This window comes from Leptosomus discolor, chromosome 2 (assembly GCF_034619465.1).
Source record: "Leptosomus discolor isolate bLepDis1 chromosome 2, bLepDis1.hap2, whole genome shotgun sequence".
In the NCBI taxonomy this organism is placed as follows: domain Eukaryota; kingdom Metazoa; phylum Chordata; class Aves; order Leptosomiformes; family Leptosomidae; genus Leptosomus; species Leptosomus discolor.
In genome coordinates, this window is record NC_141392.1 from 113,590,430 (window position 1) to 113,614,923 (window position 24,494).

At 39.6% G+C, this 24,494-nt stretch overlaps 1 protein-coding gene across 1 annotated transcript in view; it reads right to left on the reverse strand.

The window, feature by feature from the left end:
* Positions 1 to 17,972: 17,972 nt before the first annotated feature.
* The window catches only part of NBAS (NBAS subunit of NRZ tethering complex), a 191,790-nt gene continuing 185,268 nt past the window's right edge, over positions 17,973 to 24,494 (reverse strand). Inside the window, exon 53 of the mRNA XM_086460475.1 lies at positions 17,973 to 18,469. Within this exon, the coding sequence (XP_086316601.1) occupies positions 18,194 to 18,469 (276 nt within the window). The 3' untranslated portion in view covers positions 17,973 to 18,193. The remainder of the gene's footprint in view (positions 18,470 to 24,494) is intronic.

Sequence of the window (24,494 nt, forward strand, 5' to 3'; positions counted from 1 at the left end):
CTACATTGCATTTACTTTCACAGAGCAAGGAGAGGTAGATTACAGAGTGGAAGACTCTGTCATCAAGAGCACAGATGACAAGGTTTGTGATACTAGAATGCCTTCAGGTGACTTTTCTGACTGGGGGAAAAAAAGGGCAGTTTTATAAAGAAAGGAAATCCAGGGACAAGACAACAGTTATGGTACACTGATACGCCCACGACCTAGAGAACAGTAAGAAAGAGGTTCTGGATGCAAAATGCAAGTTACTACATCTGGCACTAAAGATCAGGAACTTCATGACAGCATCCCACAATTTTACCCCTTAGTAGAAAAGCAGACAGAAGGTGAAATCATAATGCGAAGCTGAAATATTAGATGGAGGTGTTCAGAGGACGTATAGATGCGGTGCTTAGGGACATGGTTTCACGGTGGGCGTGGTAGTGTTAGGGTAATGGTTGGACCTAATGTTCTTAAAGGTCTTTTCCAACCAAACTGATTCTATGATTCTATGAAGTCATAAAACCTGCGTAGCATCAAATAAAGAATAGAAGAGAGGATGGCAAAACTCAAAAAGAAAAATATTTTGGCCAGACTTGAACAAAGACAGTACCCTTCAAATAGTACCTGAATATCGCAGAAACTTGATGAAGTATGAAGTATACAGATAAAACTACAGAGATATTAGAAAACTTGAAAAGAAAACAAAACCAAACCAAACCAAAACCCAAAACAACAGAAAACCAAACCAACCAAACAAACAAAAAAACCCAAAACACTAAACCAAAAACCACAGCTATATTAGCCAGCATGTTTGGTTTCCAAACGTGCATTCACATAATCAGCATATTAAAAATATCCAAATCTCCCCCAAAGCCATTATGAAGTGATTAATCCCAAAAGGGACACTGCAGAAAAATGAGGAAGAGTGTTATTTCCAGATTACAAATGAGAACCAAAAGATTAAAATTGTTAGCTACAACAGAAAGTGTTTAAATACACCATCCTAAACGCTGAAAAGCCATTCCTCAAACAGAAACTGAGACTAGATGGCTGACAGGGATGAAGCACAAGGTTAGGGAAGCTGTTAAAAATAAGGTGGTGTTTTGAGTCATGTCCAAACAAGAAAGTAGAAAAGAACAAACTGTGGAAGAAAAATTAAGGCAAGTAAAAAACAGCTGAGGAAAATGTTGCTTAAGGCATAAAAACAAATAGTAACTACTCTTTCAAAGAAGAAGTAGAAAGCCAGTGGAAAGCCTGACAAGAGTGTCTCTAGGGCTACTAGATGATCAAGGTGTAAAGGTACCCAGAAAAGACACAGCCATAGCAGAAAAGCTAAGTAAGTTCCTTGTGACTGTGCTTATGAAAGAAATCAGGGAGGGGTCAGCTTTCAAGGAAAGCAGAGCAGTAAGGCTAGTGTATCACACAAATTACACAACTGAAACTGTTAAAAATAATGTAGTTAAAAGACACACAGATAAACGTCAAGTATCGGGAGTACTGGGAAAGATTACAGTATCTGAATAAATCCTAGAGTTTTACTTATGTTGTTAAATTGAATTACATTCCATGATTATTTTTATCTTTGGAAGAGGATGATTTCTTTACAGGTAGATATCTACACAGTAGGTGTCTAGTGTGGGGTGCCACAAATATGCCATGAAGAGAGGTCATGCCTCACAAATATGTTAGTCCATGGATGCAGAGATTTGATTGATGTAATCAATTCAGATTCCTGAAAAAAATAAGTTATGAGAAAGTACATTTTCTCATTGATTAGCTATAGAAAGGGGAGGGGAATAAAATATAATTTAAAAAAAAAAAAGGAAAAGAAAACAAAGGGCATAAGTAAGTGGTCAGTTATCTCAATACAAGGGTTGATCTTTGCGGTCTAGGAACTTACGCTAGGATCTGTATCTGTATTGTACCCTGAATGATCTAGATAAGGTCATCATAACACAGCAGAATTTTCAGAGTACTAAAACTCTGAATGTGAAAAGCTGCAGGAGAATCTTTTAATACTGAGCAACTGGTGATATAATTGCAAGTAAAACTGAATTCTGAAAAATATGAATCAATGTGTCCATTCATAGGGATGGACTGTGAATTAGATATTACTGATCAGGAAAAAGATTCCATCAGGGAACAAAAGAAATGTCAATTTGCTTCAACAAAGCTGACCAGAAGAAAAAAAAAGGAAAAAAGAAACATAATGGACAATTAATTGTATATGACAAAAACCACCAACAAATATCACATTCATTAACAAAGGAAAATAAATAACAGATGATGGGAAGAACTGAAATATTCAGTGCCTCTTTGCTCCAATGTTCTAAAGAAAAATTGTGATTATATACTCAACGCAATTCGCATTTGTAACCAGCAGTAGTAAAACAAGCCAAAACGATGAAGGATTTTGTTAAAGATAAGTGAAATACAGTCAAGGCAGCTAAGCCTCATGAAAATTTACACTACATATTTAAGAAACAAGCCAAAGCAACCTTCAAATCATTAATGTTTATCTTCAAGAGCTCAAGGATGTCAGAAATATTCCAGAGTCAAAAAGTACCTACCTTTAAACAAAAAGAAGTAAAAATACATCAGTCACTAGGGCACTGAAGATCAAACTCTGATATCTGAAAGAAAGTGGAAAATATATGAAACAATTATTTTGCAAGATAGTAGATGATACTAACATGACAAGAAATATAAAAATGAATTGTCTAAAATACATGGGGTCACACTAATCAAATCTACTTCCCTGACAGGGCTATCAAACTAGGGGGAAGAAGTTTAACATATGCATCTTTCCTTTAGTAAAGCTTCTGGCATTTGACATTTACATAGGAAAATTAAGGATATATCATTTAGGTGAAACTAATATTAAATGCCTGAACAACCAATCGAAAATAATGAGAAAACAACGTGTCCACAGACTAGTTATTAATAGTTACTTTTAGCCTGGAAAGGTGAGAGATGAAATGGAATATCTGTCACAGGGTTTGAATTATATTCTGAAATTCCAGTAGTGATATGGTTGATAGAGCAGAAACAATTTATGGATGCTGCAAATGCTTTAAAGGTTTTTCAAGGACATGGTTAAAGACTCTTATCAAAGAAACACCATGAAATTTAACCCAAAAGATGGTACACCTGAGAAAGAAGAATTAAAGGTGTAAATAACGAGTGTCAGGAGGATGGAGCCAGGCTCTTCTCGGTGATGGCCAATGACAGGACAAGGGGCAGTGGGTGCAAGCTGGAGCACAGGAGGTTCCGCATTAACATAAGGAAAAGCTCTTCCACTGTGAGGGTGGCAGAGCACTGGAACAGGCTGCCCAGAGAGGTTGTGGAGTCTCCTTCTCTGGAGACATTCAAAACCCGCCTGGACATGTTCCTGTGTGATCTACTCCAGGTGGTCCTGCTCTGGCAGGGGGGTTGGACTAGATGATCTTTTGAGGTCCCTTCCAACTCCTAACATGATTCTGTGATTCTGTGAAATACAAAAAAATGAGAATAACTGTTTACACAACACCACTGCAGAAATGTAGCTGGGGTTACAGTAAACAACAAACAAAATTAGTTCAGAACATGAGTAGAGAGCAAAAGTAATTCTGGACTGAAGGCAGAGGAGCATTTCATGAAGGCCATGAAAAGTAGTTATTCCATTCTGCAAAGTATTGATAAGACTGTAACTATTGTACAAAATATTTCAAATAAAATTTCACAAATTAAGGAGAAACCAAGGGAGCTCTTCTAAAATATAAGAGGGGGATAAAAAAAAATAGAAAAAACAAAGAAAGAATTATATTTCTTTAAACTAGAGAAGATTTTTTAAAAAGCCTTTCATATTTTGAAAGGTCATAATAATGGAGGAGGCAACATTGAAGTGTTCTCCAAGATGCTAACGATTAATTTGAGAAAGCGATAATTTTCTATCACACTTCTAGGAAAATTAAACAAAACAAAGCTTTTCAACATGAGGACAGTTAAGTACTAGGACTAATTATCTGTGGAGAGTACCTAGCATGGCTCCTAATTTGGCCTCTGTTACTGTCAAACCACTGCTTGGAACAGAGGGTAACTACCCAGCAATGCAGAGCCTGGTTTCTGTTTGTTGTTACTGGGTTGACTCTGTTGAAGATGTTTGATCTGGTTTCTCTTTGGGTATCAACTGGGATGAAAAAGGATTCATCTCTGCAGGGAATTTATTTGTACTACACATTTGCAATTGCTTATTTACAAGAGGCTGTGAGATATATTTTTAAAATAATGAACTTTGAGGGCAAGAATTGGCTATTTGCTAAATGCATCAGACTTTGAGTTCTTCCCATGGAAACTCTGAAAATAGCACAGCAGCAGAGTGGTAGTAGACACAGTGTGCCACTTCCTCCAGAGTTAAAAGGGGCATTGTTTTTCCAGCGTTTTTTGTTCTAGATAGCAGATTTCATTACCTCAACTAAGCATTTTGCACTGTCGTGTCAAGTAAGATACCAGAATATCCATGAAAACTTGGATTTGAAGTCAGAGAAAATAATACCTCAAAGTCCAGATGTAGGTATGAGGAAAAGGCTCAATTAGCAGAGACAGATGTATCCTAGAGTTCATGATACATAAGGATAAAGCGATACTTGACAAAACTCGGACTGAGCTAGAATTTTTTAAAGGTATTAAACAGAAAAAGTTTTTTCCAACATTTTGCAAAAACAAACAAGGAAGGCTTTGCACTGGAAATGGGGCTACAGACTTTCTAGAAAGATGAATATGAGGTGGGAAGGTAGGATAGCTAACAGGATCACAGAAATGGAAGCGTACACATCTGAAGCAGGGCAAAACCTCAGGGAACTCCCTGCTCACACGACAAGGGGCTTCACATACTGCATGGAGAAATGTGGCAGGACTACAACATGGACTTGTATGTTCAGTATAAAGGTTTTTCAAGAAATCTATCCCACTTAAATTTATCCTCTATTAGGGATAAGGGTTTATATCAGGTGCCTACAAAAAAAAAAGAATTGATAAAAAGAAAGTCAGGCATGTCTATTTTGAATTCCACAATGCACAGGACTTTCTAATATTTTATAATGAGGCACAAGCTGACACTGGATGCCCTTTCTGCTTGCATTTTGGGAAGCCAACCAGGTTGGAAGCTGTCTAATCAAAATAGTGTGGGGCTAAGCATCAAAGAACATTAACCACCAATAAGCCACATTAGCAGCCCAAAAGAAAAATCTAAACCTATGGCATAAGCTGATTCTCTGTCCGAGGATCAGCCTGGATGAAAAATCTCAGGAGACAAATCTCATGGCAGCCAACATGTTCCATGAAAGCCCCCTAGAGACCCACTATAATGGGAGCTCTAAGCATTGTCTCTCTCCTAACCCTACTCTCAACCACCAGTGTACCCAAGGGCCTGGCTGAGCCTCAAGCACGAATTTTTAGGTGGTATAAATGAAAAAATTCACCAGGAATAACTTTTGTCTGCTGCCTACATCTTCCCTGTGCAGCCTCTCCCCAGCTTCCTTCCAGTCGCAGCTCTAGGCTTAAGGCGAAGGAGAAGGGAAATGGGGCATTTCAGTGCTGCGCCACTAGGCTACAGGCTTTGGGATCCGAGCCTCTCTCCCTCTAGCTGAGGTTCAGCTCTCTGCCTAGGACCATTCAGACCTGCGACTTCAGACTTACAGAAATCACCAGATCTAGGCGGGAAAGGAGAAGTCAGGACAGTGTTTTGGTAACCCGTCCACAGGAACAGCAAACACTATATCCACCCCTTTATGAAAAAGAACTTTAACTCATCTTTCATTGTCAGCCCACATACAGAAGGTTGGACAAGTCCTATCACTTTGAACAGGTCATTAAAAAAAAAAGCACCATGTGGAGTTAGTTCCAGGCCAGACAGAGATTATTGCCAAATCAAAGCACAGAGCTAATGCATCTGTGTAACATCATCTAATTATTGGCAGATAAATTATTTCACAGTGTTCTCCCAGGCTGAGTAATGAACAATTCACTAACATACTTTAGGATACAAGCCATGAATTCATAGCACTGGGGTCTGAAGCTCTTTTCATTTTATTCTAAACATATGTAAAGGAGATTTTTGCTGCTATACACATGGTTATCTGTGGAATTTACATATCACAGATTCTAATGCCCTTCTATCACCATTTTGTCTTCCTCTTGCAAAAAATTGAAAGAGATTTAGCTAAGTAATCAAGTAATCCGGGAGTGAAATAATAGTATGTATTGGGCTTTTAAATTCTCTTAGTCAAATGAACAGATTAATTAAAGATACTAGAAGCTCAGAAAAGCAACAGGTTCTGGTAAGCAGTCTGGAGAATAAAACTCGTGTAAAAATAGCCACTGGGATATTCAAAATAAGAAAAATCAGTAAAACTCTAAGCTTGTCTGCAAGTAACTCAAACAGGAAAGCCAGGCTACATTTGTTCATTTAATATTCCATCACAAATGTCTGGAATACCTCTAAAAAGTGCAACCTTATTCCATTCTTTCAGGCTCATAATGTTTGAAGCCCTCAGATGGTTTACCCTGGTACTATGGTTAGACAGCAAAGAAGAAGAACTGGAATAGGCATCCATAAATGACGTGGAAGGAACACAGCAGGTGCAGGATGATCAGGGACTCAGGTCCAGCCAGCATGGGTTCATGAAGGGCAGGTCCTGCTTAACAACCTGCTCTCCTTCTATGACCAGGTGACACAACTAGTCAATGAGGGGAAGGCTGTGGATGTCATCTACCTGGACCTTAGTAAAGCCTTTGAAACCGTCTCCCACAGCATTCTCCTAAGAAAGCTGGTGGCTCATGGCCCAGACAGATGCACACTAAACTGGGTTAAAAACTGGCTGGACAGCTGAGCACAGAGAGTGGTGGTGAATGGAGTTAAATCCAGCTGGCGGCCGGTCACAAGGGGTGTCCCCCAGGGCTCAGTACTGAGGCCAGTCTTGTTTAATATCTTTATTGATGATCTGGATGAGGGGGTTGAGTGCTCCCTCAGGGAGTTTGCAGATGACACTAAATTGGGAGGGAGTGTTGATCAGCTCGAGGGTAGGAAGGCTCTGCAGAGGGATCTGGACAGGCCGGATCGCTGGGCCAAGGCCAATTCCATGAGTTTCAACAAGGCCGAGTGCCGGGTCCTGCACTCGGGTCACAACAACCCCATGCAGCGTTACAGGCTTGGGGAGGAGTGGCTGGAAAGGTGCCTGGCAGAAAAGGACCTGGGGGGGGCTGGTCGACAGCCGGCTGAACATGAGCCAGCAGTGTGCCCAGGTGGCCAAGAAGGCCAACAGCATCCTGGCCTGTATCAGCAATGGTGTGGCCAGCAGGAGTAGGGAGGTGATCGTGCCCCTGTACTCAGCACTGGTGAGGCTGCACCTCGAATGCTGTGTGCACTTTTGGGCCCCTCACTGCAAGAAAGACATTGAGGTGCTGGAGCGTGTCCAGAGAAGGGCAACGAAGCTGGTGAAGGGTCTGGAGAACAGGTCTTGTGAGAAGCGGCTGAGGGAACTGGGGCTGTTTAGTCTGGAGAAGAGAAGGCTGAGGGGAGACCTTATTGCTCTCTACAGCTACCTAAAAGGAGGTTGCAGTGAGGTGGGGGTCGGTCTCTTCTCCCAAGTAACAAATGATAGGACAAGAGGAAATAGTCCCAAATTGCACCAGGGGAGGTTTAGGTTGGATATTAGGAAAAATTTCTTTACTGAAAGAGTGGTCAACCACTGGAACTGGCTGCCCAGGGCAGTGGTGGAGTCACCATCCCTGGAGGTGTTAAAAAAATGTGCAGATGTGGCACTTCGGGACATGGTTAATGGTCATGGTGGTGCTGGGTTGATGGTTGGACTTGACGATCTTCGAGATCTTTCCCAACCTTGATCATTCTACAATAAGGTGTCCTATGGAGTCACTGGAAAGAGAGAACACAACTCAAATCTTGGTTGGTTCAGTCAATCTTAGAGCTACATTAGACTGTAGCATTAAGTCACTCCTAAGAGGATGTTTCAAAAAGTGACTACCAAAAATATGTTAATAAACTTATAGTTACAATTCTGATACAAAGACTTTGGCTCACTTCAGAAGCTGTGACTGTACATTACTGGGGCTAAAGGAGTAGTAACAACTGCTAAAATTCTCCACGCCAATAAGGAAAAATTGTGGCATACTGCAAGGGAACAAGCAAGCACAAATTTCTCCTTCATCTGCCCCACAGTCCACTTTTTATAATTCACCATGCAAAACAGTAACTGCAAAGAACAGGTAAGGGAAATTTCATCCTGTAAGGTCAATGTCTTGAAGTTACAAATGTACTAAGCAATGCAAACTGATCCGCAGCTCTTAGGAGCTGGAAAAGCTGTCAGTTCCAAGAACTGAAAGCTAACACTCTTGACACCAAACACCCCCAAAAGATTATTTTCTGCAGTAATTCTAAATACAAGTCTTTAATAGAAGGGAGAGCTCTCTGCCTGAGGGTTAAGCCAAACTCATCATTAAAGTAGGGCTTTGAGATGTTGGCTGTCAACCACCACCTCCCACACACAGTTGTGCGACGCTTCTTAGTAATCTTCAGTGGCAGCTCTGTTGTATTCAAATTTATCCTAGGGATGCCAGGAATTATACCACAATTTTCCCCATAGTTATGATGCTGCTTTGCCTACGGCTATTCTTCTGGTTAATGCTTTGTAGATTTGAAATTCGGTGGAGCATAGAGGTGTTTTAGGATTACAAAATCCAGCTTGCTGATTTCTGTTCACCTGCATATTTAAACCTTAATTATTGAACAGTGATTAAAACCAGAAGCTGAAACTAGCAGCTGCAATAAGTAACATGGTAATGAAAGATCTTCCCAAGTCAGTCAGTTGTTGGCATCAAATGGTTTTCTCTTGGGACAGATTACATACATAGGACAACAGAATGGACTGGTATTTCAAGTCACAGAGAATATTTACTCCGTGCTGTCAAAGGCCTCTCCCAACAGCATAGAACAGGATTAAATCCTTGCTAGAAATCTCAAATGCCACAAAATGCCATGAAAAACAAACAAGAAAGATGTAGAAGACTTCCAGTGTCGGCAGTCACAGCAACAGCAGGGAATTTAACATAGAAAGGCAAGCTGCTTCCCATTTTGTTCCACTGTTGATAATCCTAAGCACCTTGAGCCTCTTCCATTAGGTGTTGGATACATTGAGATCGGTGAGCATCTGAGCAAACAAGGAAACACTTTAGAAGATGCTTCCTGAATCTCAGGTCTCAAGTTTAACAGACTGAGCTGCAGCTACTTGTACTTTGCTGTGTATATGTTTTTGAGTTTTTGAGAGCGTTACTCTACAATAAAGCCAAACCTAAGACATTGGCATAAGAACCACCTGTGCTCTCTTTCCTCACTTCTCTGACTTTTCAGCTTACAGGATGGAAAAAACAACTTTTAAAGTCAATAGTAAGTCAGCACATTTAAAGCAGGATCTTGCAGTACAGAGAAGTTATCAAAAATACCAACTATTTTTAGAGGCCATTTTTTCAAAATGAAAAAGATATCTTCAACCCGGTATGATACATGTTGGTTAGGCCAAGCAGATGTTGAGCAGAATCTGTCCAAAGATGACATTACTGTGATGTCTTTGCTGCTTATTTTCTCTAAACACATCATCTTTAACACATAACATGAATATTCTGTTGCATACAGGTGCAGTGCTTTCACAGTATGAGTCTTTACTGGGGCCTCCAGGGACTACCACCATAATAAATACTGCCCTTTAAAACCAAAATGATCTGAAGAAATCAACAGCTAATCAAAAAAACCTAGAGCTCTAATTACAAACAGTGGCTTGTAGTCCCCTTCATTCGTTTACCTTTGCTCATTGCTAATCTCTATGATTAAGACACACTACTTCAATTCCTCCCAGACCAAGACCCTCAAACTGCCAAATCGTATGTGTTAAATAAAATATTTTAGGAAAACCCACAATTAGTCTGAGCTGTTTGGTGTGGTCCTGCCAGTTGTTTTTCCATCATTACGAATGAGGGAAAAAAACTTAACTACACCACTTAAGTATTTATCTAGGATTTTCATTCCTCTGGAGATCTATCAAGTCATTGACGAGACATGGATTATACCTGGGTATGAAGTTAACAACAACCGAAAACTTAAATTATCAAACATCTTAAATCTTGAAGCATCTCAAGCTGGACTTACTTCAAACAGGAAGCCATATTTCATAACCACTTTTAGTTTTTAATCTACTTACATTTAGCAATTTTGAACAGCTTAAGAAAGTACTAAAGAATGAAAAAAATTACATCTTAGGAACATTTTTGTTACAGAACAGCTGTAGCATTTATAACTCCAAAGTCCAAAATTACCTAGGCTAGTTTTTGTCCACTTTTCTCTGCAATGTCTTTACCAGAAATAACATTTAAAGCAGCACTATGACAAACATTCACTAAGTGCTTAAATGAATGGAAGAGGTCACAACAAGAAGCACCTCCAGGACTGGACCTTAAATTGCACCACCATTCCCTTTTCAAGATTATACAGGATACTGCTGACACAGGTTAGGAATGGGCTGGCCAGTAACGTACATATTATTGACAGTTACATTCAGATACTGGTATGTCTTTTTTCCTCTATAGCCAGAACCAGCACAGATGGTACTACGAGATTAATTAAAAGCACCCCCCGGGTTCATTCATGTTTTGCGTTCTGTATTGTTCTCCTATTTAGACTAAACTCCTTCTGCTTATTTGTTTTCAAGCATTACTTTTTATTTTTAAACAGCATACATCTGCTTTGGTCATTAGAATAAATATTTTGCATGCACATTATGTAGATAAAGATTCTCACAGAAAAAAGGCCATAGTGCAGCTTTCTGTGTCTATCTGGGTTGCAAAGGTCATTGGAACACAAATCAGAGCTCTGTGTGAAGCTGGTTTCCCTGTTATCGTGCCCTTCAAGCAAGGGAAGCCTAGGAGGGTAGACTAAGAGGACATTCAGTGACAGGCGGTCAGCACAGCTTGGCAGAAGATGCTGAGTTCAGAGGGAGAGGAATACATATTAAGTAGACAATTCACTTTTAATGGTAATCACATTTTTTACATTAGTTTATATATACTTATTTTCACCATTAATTCTTATTTCCTTCAGAGATTACCACCAACTAATTGTTTCCTTCTTTTTCCTTATAAATAATGCACGAGGTCTAGTATTTTATTACCTTTGTGCCTTGAGAAAAGAGGTTGACTTGCATCAACTGCTATCAGGAAATATTCTAGTATTTCATATCTTCAGAAGAATGAATCTCAGTTTAATACTCAGCTTTGCCAGTTATGCATGCTGACCAGTGATGACTAAACGAGATATTTCAGCTTCTACACCTATTTTCAATAATGACCACATATAAATTGATTATACATTGTATTGGGTTTGCATGGCAAGTGTTTGGTGGCATGGCAAGCTAGAAGCTTCCCCCATGTCCGATAGAGCCAATGCCAGACAAGATACCTGCCACTGGCCAAGGCCAAGCCCATCAACAACAGTGGTAGCACCTCTGGGATAACATATTTAGGAAGGTAGGAAAAATAAAAACTGCGCAACTGCAATTGCAGTTAGAGAAAGGAGTAAGAATACGTGAGAGAAACAGCTCTGCAGACACCAAAGTCCGTGAAGAAGGAGGGGGAGGAGGTGCTCCAGGCACCAGAACAGAGATTCCCTTGTAGCCTGTGGTAAAGACCATGGTGAGGCAGGCTGTCCTCTTGCAGCCCATGGAGGTTTATGGTGGAGCAGATATCCACCTGCAGCCCATAGAAGTCCCCATGCCAGAGCAGGTGGATGCCCAGAGGAGGGTGTGACCCTGTGGGAAGTCTGTGCTGCAGCAGACTCCGGGCAGAACCCGTGGAGAGAGGAGCCCATGCTGGAGCGGGTTTGCTGGCAGGACTTGTGACCCCATGGGGGACCCACACCGGAACAGTCTGTTCCTGAAGGTCTGCACCCCGTGGAAGGGACCCATGATGGAGCAGTTTGTGAAGAACTGCAGTCCATGGGAATGAGTCTTGTTGGAGAAGTTTGTGGAGGACTGTCTCCTGTGGGAGAGATCCCACACTGGAGCAGGGGAAGAGTGTGAGGAGTCCTCCTCCTGAGGAGGAAGGAGTGGTAGAAACCACATGTGATGAACCAACCCCAATTGCCGTTCCCCATCCCCCTGTGCCACTCAGGGAATGGAGATAGAAATCACCAGTGAAGTTGAGCCTGGGAAGAAAGAAGGGGTGAGAGAAAGGTGTTTTAAGAATTAGGTTTTATTTTCTCATTATCCTACTCTGATTTGACTAGTAATAAATTAAATTAATTTCCCCAAGTTGAGTCTGTTCTTCCCGACAGTAATCGGTGAATGATCTCTCATTCCTTTATCTCAACCCATGACCCTTCTGTTATATTTTCTCTCCCCTGTACAGCTGAGGGGGGGGAGTGATAGAGTGGCATTGGTGGGCACGTGGCATCCAGCCAGGGTCAACCTGGCACATACAGAAACAATGTCCACTAACTGTCATGTATCCAGTATTGATAGGCGATACAGGAAGCTGGCACTTGGAAAGGACACGGCTGTGCAACAGAGAAGCTGTTGGGATCTCCGCCATCCAGTCGCAGGCAGCTTCAGAAAGCATAGTCTCTGGTTTTAAGTAGAAATGCTGACCAGGATGTCAGATCTAGCTATGACTGAGCTGGACATAACCTCAGACTTTATCTTCTATTTGTACAGCTTAGTGTATCCTATGAAGGTTCAGTCAACATGATAAAATACCTCGCTTTGTTCAAATAGCATAGCCATTAGCATGAGCACCAAGCCATCCCTTTTGTTAGCCAATCCCAAAGCAGAAGAAAAATGACAGATGAAATTTATCACTGTAAGAAGAAGTCAAAGCAAATATGATTTTCTTGTTTCTGAATGTCATGGTAGTCAGAGAGTTTGAGAGAGATTTTTAATTTTTTTTTTTTCTATATAGAGCTGCTATAATTACCTACTGAAAATACAGGTCATGGTTAAAAAACGACTCTCCTAAGCACTAAGGGAAGATGAGGCTCTGTCCTTGTGTTGCTAAAGTCTTCCTGCTCTATGATGGGATGCTCATTCACTCTGGAAACTCAGTACTCCATCTCCACCTAGTGCAACAGAGCATCACTGAGGACAAACATCTGGTTCTACTTATTGAAAAGAAAGGTGATATATTTTGCTGCTTTGCTGTATCTACCACTGAGGACAAACATACGAAAGTTTAAGGCAGTGAGCTCTTGTGGAGAATGGAACCATGACAGCAAATGATTTAACCTAGCTAAAAGAGCAAGCCTGCATCTGACCATTCGTAGGACCTTTTTCTACTTTTCTGCTTTTATATATGTGCCTTATCTTCAGCAAAATGAGATAGCTCTTTTCAAGTGCAGGCAGTTGTTACTGAGACTCAAGTTTCCTATTTTCTGTGCCTACAAAAGGCAACCAATAGTAAAGGTGTCAAAAAGGGCTGATGAAGACAAGTTTTTAAGTAAGAATGAGAGATGGATGAAAAACTGTCGAAAGTCTTCGTGAAACTTACTGTCCAGGTGATCAACTGGTAAGTGGACTTCAATCTGTAACTACAATGATGTACATGAGAAAAATAATCTTCAAATAATCTGTAAAAAAAATATAAAGTAATGTAATCTCAGATGACTGCTACCAATGTGGAAAGAGAGCTCAGGGTCAAACCAAATAATCCTACATAAACACTACCTCAAGTGCTCAGTAATAGTTAAATAATCAAATTGAAAAAGTTTTATGCTACTCGATGAACCTTTGGTGTGTCTGCAACATTTGATACAAGGCATGGCTCTGCTCCTCCCTTTCATGTCTCAAAACATATACTGAAAAAGATACAAAGGTAAATAAAGAAGACGACCAAAAGTCATAGAGAAATAATTAAGTACATCAAGACTCAACAGGTTAGAAAAAACACAACTGAGTATATTAGAAGTCCATAAAAACCGAGACGGTGGACAGTAATTTAGTTTTTCTTTTTTTTTTTTTTTTTCTGATATGAGAAGCAGGGATACAATTTGAAACAAATGAAAGATGAAAACACATAAATAATGGAGGTGGCTCTACTGACCAGTTTATGAGAAGTTGGGCATACAGATCAAGTCATGCAACCTTGGAACTGAGACAAGTCTCAGGGCTTTACTGAAAATGTGTACTCTCTTCCAAAAATACTAGAATTTAGGAACCTGGAAATGTTTAAGTAGGAAATGTGGCAGACATGGTGGGCAATGCTACAATAATAAATCCATTTTGAAGATGGAACACTTCTAGTTTTGTGTTCATTCCCTTCCTTCAGAATCTCTCAGTCTATCATCCATCAGTACGATAAAACAGCAAGGTGTTAGATGTTACCTGCTCTGTATTTTGCAGTGAAATATAACCCTAGCAAAATCCTCGCCTTGGCCTCCTTTTTCACGTACTTCAATTGTTGTGGCTGTTTCGATGTCGCCCTGCCCTTGACTGGCTCTCCAGCTAGAGCCTTCTTGTTCGGTACTGCTGACAGACGAACCTGGGTAAAATTTTCAGTTCCTACACGGTCTGTTGTCACCCTGTGCTTCTGCATAAGCAACACACTCTTTGGGAGAAGAGTTGGGCTGGGTGGTAACCCACCATCGTTCTCAGGAGCTAATGGTGCAAGGTTTCACCTAGCATCCTCTGTTTTGTGGGTAGCAGAGGCAGTTACTGTCTGCATACTCTTTTGTGAAATCTGACCCTGCACAAAATACTTGCTTGCCCAGTTTGCTGGGTTCTGAAGGGAAAGGAGAGGTAAATAAAAGAATCTTGAAAAATGATTGTGTTTTTGCAAGTGTAGGAACTCTTACCCCTATGATGAACATATTCATATTCTATGGCCATCCTCTCAAAGCATCTTTTCCCTGTGCAAAATGGCAAAAACAATAAAGCAGAGAAAGAATCATTATACAAAAAAAAATCCGAATCATACGTAGCCACCCACTCATTGAATTGCACTGTTTCGTTTATAAATACAAAAGTGTCTACTCTGCGTCTATTGCAATGACCTACTGTCTCCACTTATGATTTCCATCAGAGAAAGAAATTGTGAGTTACGGTCGTTCTTCCCTAATCTCTCGTTCTACTTATCCAAAAGAAAGGTGATATATTTTGCTGCTTTGCTGCATCTACCAGGCAGCAAAGCGCTCCTAAAGATGCAAACACAATCAGTGTTTTTCAGGCAAAAGAGGATTAATTGCCCTAGGAATTGCTCCTGGAGACACAGCTGAACTCTTTATTCACCTGCTTTTGGGAGCACAAGCATCTCCAGAGCATGGACTTGTTTTGGGTAAAAAAAAAAATAAGCTCATGCTGTATTCTGAACAGATCCCAACTACGGATCAAACAGACGAAACTGAACTGTTCAGCATCTTAAGTACTATTAATAAATACCAAGGTGAGTTTCTTAATGTTTAAAAACAAACAAAGAAAATCGCATCCAAAATCAACACAATAGCATTTGCTAGCATATCTTGGTCACTCCCAGAGCCTCAAATGTTATTCTACCATACAGAAGATACTAAAAAGCTGGCACTGGAATACACATATCCTTGTTACGTGTTTCTTTTTTCAATTTTTCCTTCTCCCTTATGTTTTATTTAGGCCATAGACTAATGTAGGCTGATGATTTGGATGTATATACTAAACCAGTTTCTTATACAAGAAAGTTTTGAACACAGAATAAATCAGGAGTAGTCCTGGCTGCAAGGAAAACATTCATCATGGATCTGTAATGCCAGCAAAACAGAAAATGGACAGAAGATCAATAACACTCATTAGAGCTTCATCTACAGCTCAGCTCTGAAGTGACACTAAGCACAAACTTTTCATGATCCTCAATGAGAATGTTCAGAAAATCTAGCACTGAACTTACTAACCCGAGAACAAAACATGCAGGCAGACCAAAATGCTCCATCATAAAGTACAGAAACATCTTCTACAGTATAATCCAACGTTTTCTCTCTGGACCTGTGCTTCATGGTTTGTCTGCATTACTTTCCTTTTCTAATTTTTTTCTTTTCTTTTCTCTGCAATTCCAATATACTTGGCTTTACTAGTCTGGGGCTCTTGGGACTGCTAACGTAAGAGAACAGAATTAAGGCAATATAGCTGAATGACGTAAATTTGAATTTGATAGGTACGTCAGCTACATGGATGAGATAGTCTTCTGTAAAACACTGAAGGACAGCTGGGACCAGCAAGTACAAAAAATAAGTTAACAAGCTAAAGAATTAGTGTTGTTAAAAACCTTGTTAAGAATCTTAGGTAAGGTGGGAAGTAAGGCTAACATATGAACAATTTCCACAGTCAGCAAAAGCTGATAAAACAATGAGGATCCCAAGTCAAAGACAATGCTAGCAAGAGTCAGTTTTGGTTCCACAACTGTAATCACCTATTTCTAAATTCTGAAGCCTAGGAAAGAACTCGGGAATACAAATTTGTACCGAAATAGCTAGTTCAAGCTTTTAATCCACTCTTCTTCAGTCTTTATGATTTAGGTTGACATTTAGGAAGGAGGATTTTAGAAACTATTGTCTCAGTAATAGTCAGCTTGTTACTGTATTGCATAACAAAGGGGCTGGCCAAATAGCCAAAAGGTCAGATAAGGGTGTTGTTACCGAAGCACAAGGCAACCACACTTCAACTGGATCCCTCTGTTGCCGAATTTTGACCAAATATTACCAGTGTTAACGGAATCTGTTACCAGCGTCTGTACTGTAGGCATAGTACAGCCAGCTAAATTGCCTATGAACTGCAAACACTGCACTGGAATTGTTTTTGTGTTCTTTTGGGCTTGGTTTGTTTTGAGGAGGGAAGGCTATGGGGGACCCCATACCTACAAGAAGGTTATCAAGATGATGGAGCCAGCGTGCATGGTGGCAGGATGAGACACAACCGGCAGAAGCTGAAATAAGGCAGGTTCAAACAAGAGGATAAACGTAAAAAGATTTTCAACATGGGGACAGCCAAGCAGTGGGACATTCATCCCTGGAGGTTTTCAAGAATCAACTGAATACAGTCTTGAGCAACGTGCTCCAACAATAAAGGAACCCTGCCTCGAGGAGAAGGTTAGATTACATTACCCCTAGAGATCGTTTCCAACCTGTATTATCCTATGGATCTTATCGTGTGTAATGGTTCTGTACATGGTTACATCAAAATTAGATCTGAACACAAGACTAGGCTAAAGATTTACAGATTAATTTTAACAACAAATTCCTATAAACACATGGAAACAGCAAACGCTTCTGGTAATGCAATGTAATAAACAGACAGTCCCCTTGTAAAACTTTTTGAATACAACCAGAAATACTTTGCCTTATTAAGACAGAAAGGCATTTGGAAATAAACACAACTACGTAATTTTTCAGAACCCAGGAAAAATACAAGTAAAATACTTTGAAAGCACATTCACAAAAGGTATCAACATATATTTAGGATTTGAGATAGGGCTTCGCAAACTGTGGAGAAAAATACCTCAAAGACTAGAACTGTCTGCAAGCACAGAAAAGTTCAGCTTGTCCTTATGAATAAACATCACCAAGGAGAGACAGGAATTTCAGAAAAAGGGGCTGAAGAAAGAAAATATTTATCTGTTTAAAAGGAGGAATGAAGAGAGACTAAAATAAATGCAAAATATTTTATTTATTGCAAACAAAACCTGTGGCAACAACATTGCACAATACCAAATTTTAAGGGTTTGAAATTCTCAGAAATTACTCTCCACTGTGATTTATTTTTTTGCTCCATATATCTTTATAATTATATTTTTACATTAGGTTTACATTATGACAAGAGTAAATTAATTACAGAAATTAAGACAAATTGTATATAACCTGCCAGCTTACTAACGTTTCATTTACATGTCACAGAGTGTAATCATTTAACACTTCTCTCTGATCTGAAAAGGATTATCAGCTTCAATGCTTTGCTAGTCATATAACACAACGATACGGTCCGCATCAATACATTTTTAAACGATTGGAAGTATATGGGAATTCACTTTGAGTGTGCTGTTTGTATTTTCTACAAAACATAGGTAATAACTAACTCTGTTACTTCACTAGGACAATAACTTCTCCCTTTTGTGTAAGATCTCCAGCAAAAAGGCAGACAAATGCATAAATCCAACATTTTTAGATCCAATGCTGAACAGCCTGGAGGGCAGTAGTAAAAGTCCTGAGTGCAGGATGAGTTCCTCGATGAGACATCAAAAGGGATCCGGCCTCTGCGTGGAACCCTGCTTCTTTAAGTTGTTTTGCTATTTCCTCTACATCCCAGCCTCCTTCTCCCTGGTTAGCCAGTAAGTGCTCAACAAGGCGAGGATAGAAGGCAGTAGACATGCACTTCACCACTAACCTGGCATTGAGGAGCAAGGAAAGTATTTCAGCATCACAACTGGAATCATCAACCTACAAAGAAAGAAAAAAACAAAGTAATTAAAAATTAATTATCAGATGCATCCATCAACCAGAACATTTCACGACTGTTCTAACTGCACAGCGTGACCTTGGAAAATGAGATGAGTATTCTGTATGGATTATCAACAAGGATACACACTTTGCATATGTCAGAGTATGTAAAGGTATGTCTTTAACAGTCTCTGTCACACTAATAAAAGTATTTGACCTCCACGAAGTCAAAGAATAAGGATGCTTAAAAACCTGGCTAGGATTACATGAACAGCTTTACAGACTTTCCACAGGTTTTCAGCCCCAGTGCAGAACAGACCACATCATTTACCTCCATATCAAGAACGACACCCCGAGGAAGGTCAGAGCAGAGTATATGACATTTTGGTCACTTCAGATTAATATAATGTCTTACATTACACGTATTCAAATGATAGGCAACATTCGCAGACTCAAACAGATTTTCCAGCTTTTCAGCATTCACAGCAAGAACGAGATTTTCAAACGAATTCAACATATTTTAAAAGATTTGGAGCACAGAGCTGCTACCTCTGCGAGACACTGTGGAAGCCTGAGAAAAATGTAGTTACTTGATGCATGAGAACAGATATTCTCCTGAAAATCTTGTCTATAGCTTTACAAATAACACTATTAGAATAGAATCTTTCAGTTAATTTTGGCATGTCTTTCCTGCATTCCTTCAAACACAGTGTTGTTTTAATCAGCTTAGGTGACTTACTACTTAAAGAAATGCCGTAAAACAAATACATATAACCAAAAAAAGAAGGGCCAAAGGAGGGATAGACAATAGTCAGTTTTCAATCACAGCATCCTATCAAGTTACAATAAACTCATCAAACCAGGCTACATTTACAAAACAACATCTCAGTTTTAAAAATAAATAAAATTTGTCTGGTTAGCCTCTGTTTCATTTCTGTAAAAATAATGAACTATCTTACATAGTTGGTACCAGGGTACCAGCAAGTAATAAAGATCCAGGGATTCGGTACCCTTGAAGACCAATTCAAGTGCTACACAGGACACGACTACCGTATACTGATAGATTTGGCACTGACACTTGAAATTAAGTAATTTTTACATCTAACTGACATCAGAAAAGTTTTAACCCTGATTCTTTTCAAGACAGCAGTTAAAGTTTCCTTGTGTCTCTGATCTAGTTCAAGCTAAAACAGTGCAGAGCTTTGCTGCTCATGTTTATGAGTAAAAGGCTGCATCCATCCCTTGCCCCACCATTGTCACCATGAGCGCACTGCAACAGGCACTTCTTGCTTATAGCCCAATTCTTTGTCCCATGAAGTTTCCAAACCCATTTCTTAGTAACATGTGTCAATTTGCTGCTGCGGTGTGGGTTTTTTCAATCGTTATTTCTTTCCAGAAAGACTGAACAGAAGTATGGTCTATTAGTCCAGAAAACCAAATGTACTAGTAAAAGAATCTTGCCTACTTAGACACATACACTGTGAGAGATCATGCACACCATTTAACAAGAACCATCTACTCTGAGAGACTAGTGTCTCCAGTTTCCCTGTACAGGTAGTCAAACCAGAAGCAGAATCCTCAAAGCAGAAATCAGAACAAGTACATAATTTTCTCTTGAATGCATAAAATTCCAAGACTCCCAAGGTTTGGCACCTTATTTGGAGGAATCAGTACTACATTTGCATGTAGAGGAACACAGAGTTTATGAGGAATTACCAGGTAGCTCCTTGCATTGAAATGGATGAGAAATCTGCAACTAGCTACAGGAGAAAGAACTTCCTTTGAAGTAACAACAAAATCTGTTAGAATAAAGATCTTTATTGTATCTAAGTAGCTGTAGATTAATGAATATAAGTTTCACTTCTGTGAAAGAGCTAAGAAGTCAGCATGACGACTGAAAGCACATTTGTAATACGCAACAGAAATAAAGCAATTTGTTGCTCTGTTTTGGCAAAGATGTACTCTACACAGCATAGAATATAATTTTAAAAAGGAAAAAGACAAAATATGAAATATTGTAGCATGAAAAGCTGTTATTCCTCTTTTTATCACCTTCAATTTACCATGAATAACACATGATCATTACTTTCGATTTACTATTTACACTTTCTTTGCAACTTCAGAAGCTTTCCAGAAAAACAGGTCTTTACCTATTAACCAGGAAGACAGTTTGCTGTTTCACCCTCATGCTACTTCTTCCATTACTACATTTAGATATTCGTGGTTTTCTTTCCACTGAAATCTTAAAAATAAACTTGATTTCCTCCAAGTCTTCAACATTTTCACACTTATGGATTACAAACCTAAGACAATAGTGCATAGCACTGTCCAGCTTACGAAACAGTTCTAAGAGCCATAGGGATGTCCAGTCTTTAGGCTGTCCAGTCTTCAAGTCTTTAATTATTTAATAATTCCTCTAAATTGTCATATGTTAATTACTGACACGTTTTCCTGTTCAAGACAGGTTGATAATTAAATAAAATTCCTAGTGTTGGCATCTTGTAGCATCCCATGCAGCATACTAAGCCATTACCCAAACAACTCTCATCTTTTCTGAAATGGGAGGCTGGAGGGATATTCTGCCCCACCTCTAAGCTCTGTGTGCTCCATTCTTGACCTGTAGGTAGGATGCAACTTTACACAGGGATTCAGTGACTGATTTTATGAACGTAAAAGGCTAACGGCAATTACAGTAATGAGAGTAAGAGCAGACTGGAGGTTTGATATAAATTAGGTTTTTAGGCTATTATTCAGTTAACGAAAAGTCCTATAGATTCGTGTGATTTCATATACCAAAAACCTACAAATTGGAGAGAGACAAGTCTGAACATAAAAGACCTTTGCTGTTATAAAAACTTTAAACAGCTGAACATACTATGGGGATGAAGATGTTCGCATGCAGAGCAACCTGTTTATGCTCACTCATGCATAAATGAGATCGTTGTGTCTTTGCACAGAATGAAAGAGCTGCACAGAAGGCTCTTGGTTGTGTCTGACAGCTCATCCTCAAGCTCAAATAGTCCAGTACGTTTAAATTGATTAACATTCCCATTTTCTGACTTCAAGGCTGGCTGAAGACCGGGTCAGAAAGTGGAAACCTTTGTAATATAACTGTCTCCAGGCAACTGGATGGAGACACAAGATCGCAACCAGGCCCTGTGAACACATTTCAGCCAGTTAAGGCCTCTGTCGTTCTGCAACTCTTTGGTCAATCTAAGGGAAGTCTCACAGATGTGGGAAGAACGCAGAGATACCAAGGTTTAATAAGAAATCTGCATTAAAAAAAGGCAGCTGAGGAAGCGAAACTATTTACCAGTTTTGCAACTTCAGATCATGTTAATTTTTTGGATATATGTTGCATATGAAGAGACAGTCACAATCATTAGTTTAAATAAAAAACCTGCACACATGGAAATTCCTTACCAACACCTATACAGACTGTCAATGAATTAATGTATATTTAAAAACCTTAATTAAGATAGCTTATAGACTGAACATGATGCTTAGATAAAAGCGTAAGATTTTTTAAAATTAATTTAAATGTACCATAAGACTACTTGTATTTAAAATTAATTTTAAATTAGAACAACAAACATTAAAGCAGAAAAATAACTAAAACAGTATGTAAGGTAAACACACAGAGCATATATTTAAAAGTAAAAATACACCACAGAGAATATAATATGGTGGCTGTGCAAGAAATGACTGAGTAAAACTCAGACACTCCAACCTAGGAAAGAGGCAGCTTGGAGGGTATAGAGCAGATAGCAACATCATTAGAGTAGACAGGGATTGACTGAACACATTCTCTCATTAAAAAAAGAATTATGAAGCATCAAAAAATCTAGCAGGATCAGATTCAGAGTAAATTAAAAAAAAATAGTTGTTTTTTTGCACTGAACTCTTTAGCAAACAATACTGCAGGATGTAAAATCTCATGCAAGCTTAAGGAAAAAATGGACAAAGCTGAGAAAGAAAAAACACCGGCAGTTACTTAGTTAGTAAATACATGCAGCTGAAAATAACTGGAAGTTGAGAGAGTACTATCTCAGAAAAAGAGCCTATACATTTGCCCTGTTCTTACTCTTCTCTAGACTTGTAATTGTTCCATCCGTTGGAGCTAGGATACTGTTCCAGATGCACTTTTGATCCTCAAAATTTTACCTTTTAAAAAATACTAATTCAATAAAAACCTTCAGGGTTATTTTTGCTTGCCAATGATGTCAATTATATTTGAAATGTTGTTTAAATTACACAGCCACAGATTGGCTGCAAGTACATACATCTGGCATACATGTCAAATATTAGCCTACAGTAGACACAGGCTCTCTAAATGCACCACATTTTCTTTTTCACTATCACTCTTTTGACAAGACTTGTAAACAACAGAGTAAAACCCAATTAAGACAATTACTAAAAAGCAACCTTACCATCCCAGTGTTAAAAAGCTGCTGCTTCTGGGCAAGCAGCAGAGGTAGGATCTTATTAATGAGTCACTTCTGATCTGCTTGCATATGCAGAGCCCTTGCTATCCCAAGATCCTAACTAAGCCATAAAACACCAGTTCCAGCGATATGGGATGCAGCTGACTGCAGTTTAAGCAAGTCTCGGAGGTGCAGGTATTTTCTGCACAAATTAACACACAAACATGTTCCATATTGTATGAACATGTGAATAAAGTATAAACCAGAATAATGACAAACTCAGAGTGTATATGATAGAGAAAAATCATTATGCCTATCTAGACTTCCATGCTACAGGTGCTACATTTTTCATTAGTGTAAAATCTGTTACTTCCGGAAGGCTTAAATGGCAGCAGCTTTACTTTTTCATAGCCATCTCTCCTTATGTAGGATCTGACAGTGCAGATTTAGTGTGGTGCTCACATGCAATACGTACGTGTACAAGCAAAATGGGAACAATTATGCTAAGGAGAGGAAATCCCGACTTTTTTTTTCTTTGACTTACACACCTATTTAGATATTGGCTGAAATCTTTCAAGATGTAGGCATCCAAGAGGTATTTCTGATGACTAGCTCTCTCCTTCAGACTGCAATGATCAATATCTTTCCCTGCTAGAGATGCTTATGCATCTAGAAAGCGAGATAGTATAGAAACAGGATTGCAACAGATGCACTCGCTTCCACTGAAGCAGAGCTATAAGCACTCTGCTTCAAACGCAGCTTGTGCATTTTATCAAATCTCTCTTTAATGCAGAATTTATAAACGGATCTGCATCTGCAGATGGAAAACCGCGTCTCAGCAAGGTTCCCCACAACCGGTAGAGAAGTGAGGACCCACTTGCACTCTGTCTCCACGAGTCCTGAACTTTCTGCGTATCTTCAGCAGGATGGGGAGGAGCCTCATCTCCGACTACAGAGGTGCTGCTCTTAGAGAGGGTGGGGGATTTGAGCTGTTTCCCTAATGCCCTTGGCAAATCATCGCACGCAAAGCAGCTGTACAACCTGTACTCACCCCTACGCTGACTGCCGTCTCTCTGAATCGGAATGGCAATTTATGTCTTACGCTGAACTGAGTGCTGTCAGTGCATAATTAGTAAGGGTTAAGCAGGCCTGCCTGGGGCTTTGCCATCAGCACACTGACGTTATATACGAACCTCAAATGGGCTCAGGCTTGAGGCACTCAGCTCTACCAAGGCAGCAGGTCCCCTGGGCAAGCAGACACAGGGAGCCTGCAAGTTTTTAAAAAGCTTGTGAGTGAAATAGGTGGGTGAAGATCAGGTTTGCCACAGGCAGCACCTCTTCTGATGTACTCAGAAGAGGAACTGGATAAATCTGATAAATTACCGAGGCCTCCAGAAATTCATGCGACCATGAGTGCAAGGATTTTGTGGATCTGCTCTCCAAGACCAAGGCCACATCTTATATCAGCATCTAGTATTTCTTCTGGCCGCTAATACAGCCTACATGGACACATTAGCTATACTAGCTATGATGCGGCGTATCTGAAAAACAACGAAAAACCTCTCTCCTGTAGTGAGAGTTTCAGATAAGCAAGAGCAGGT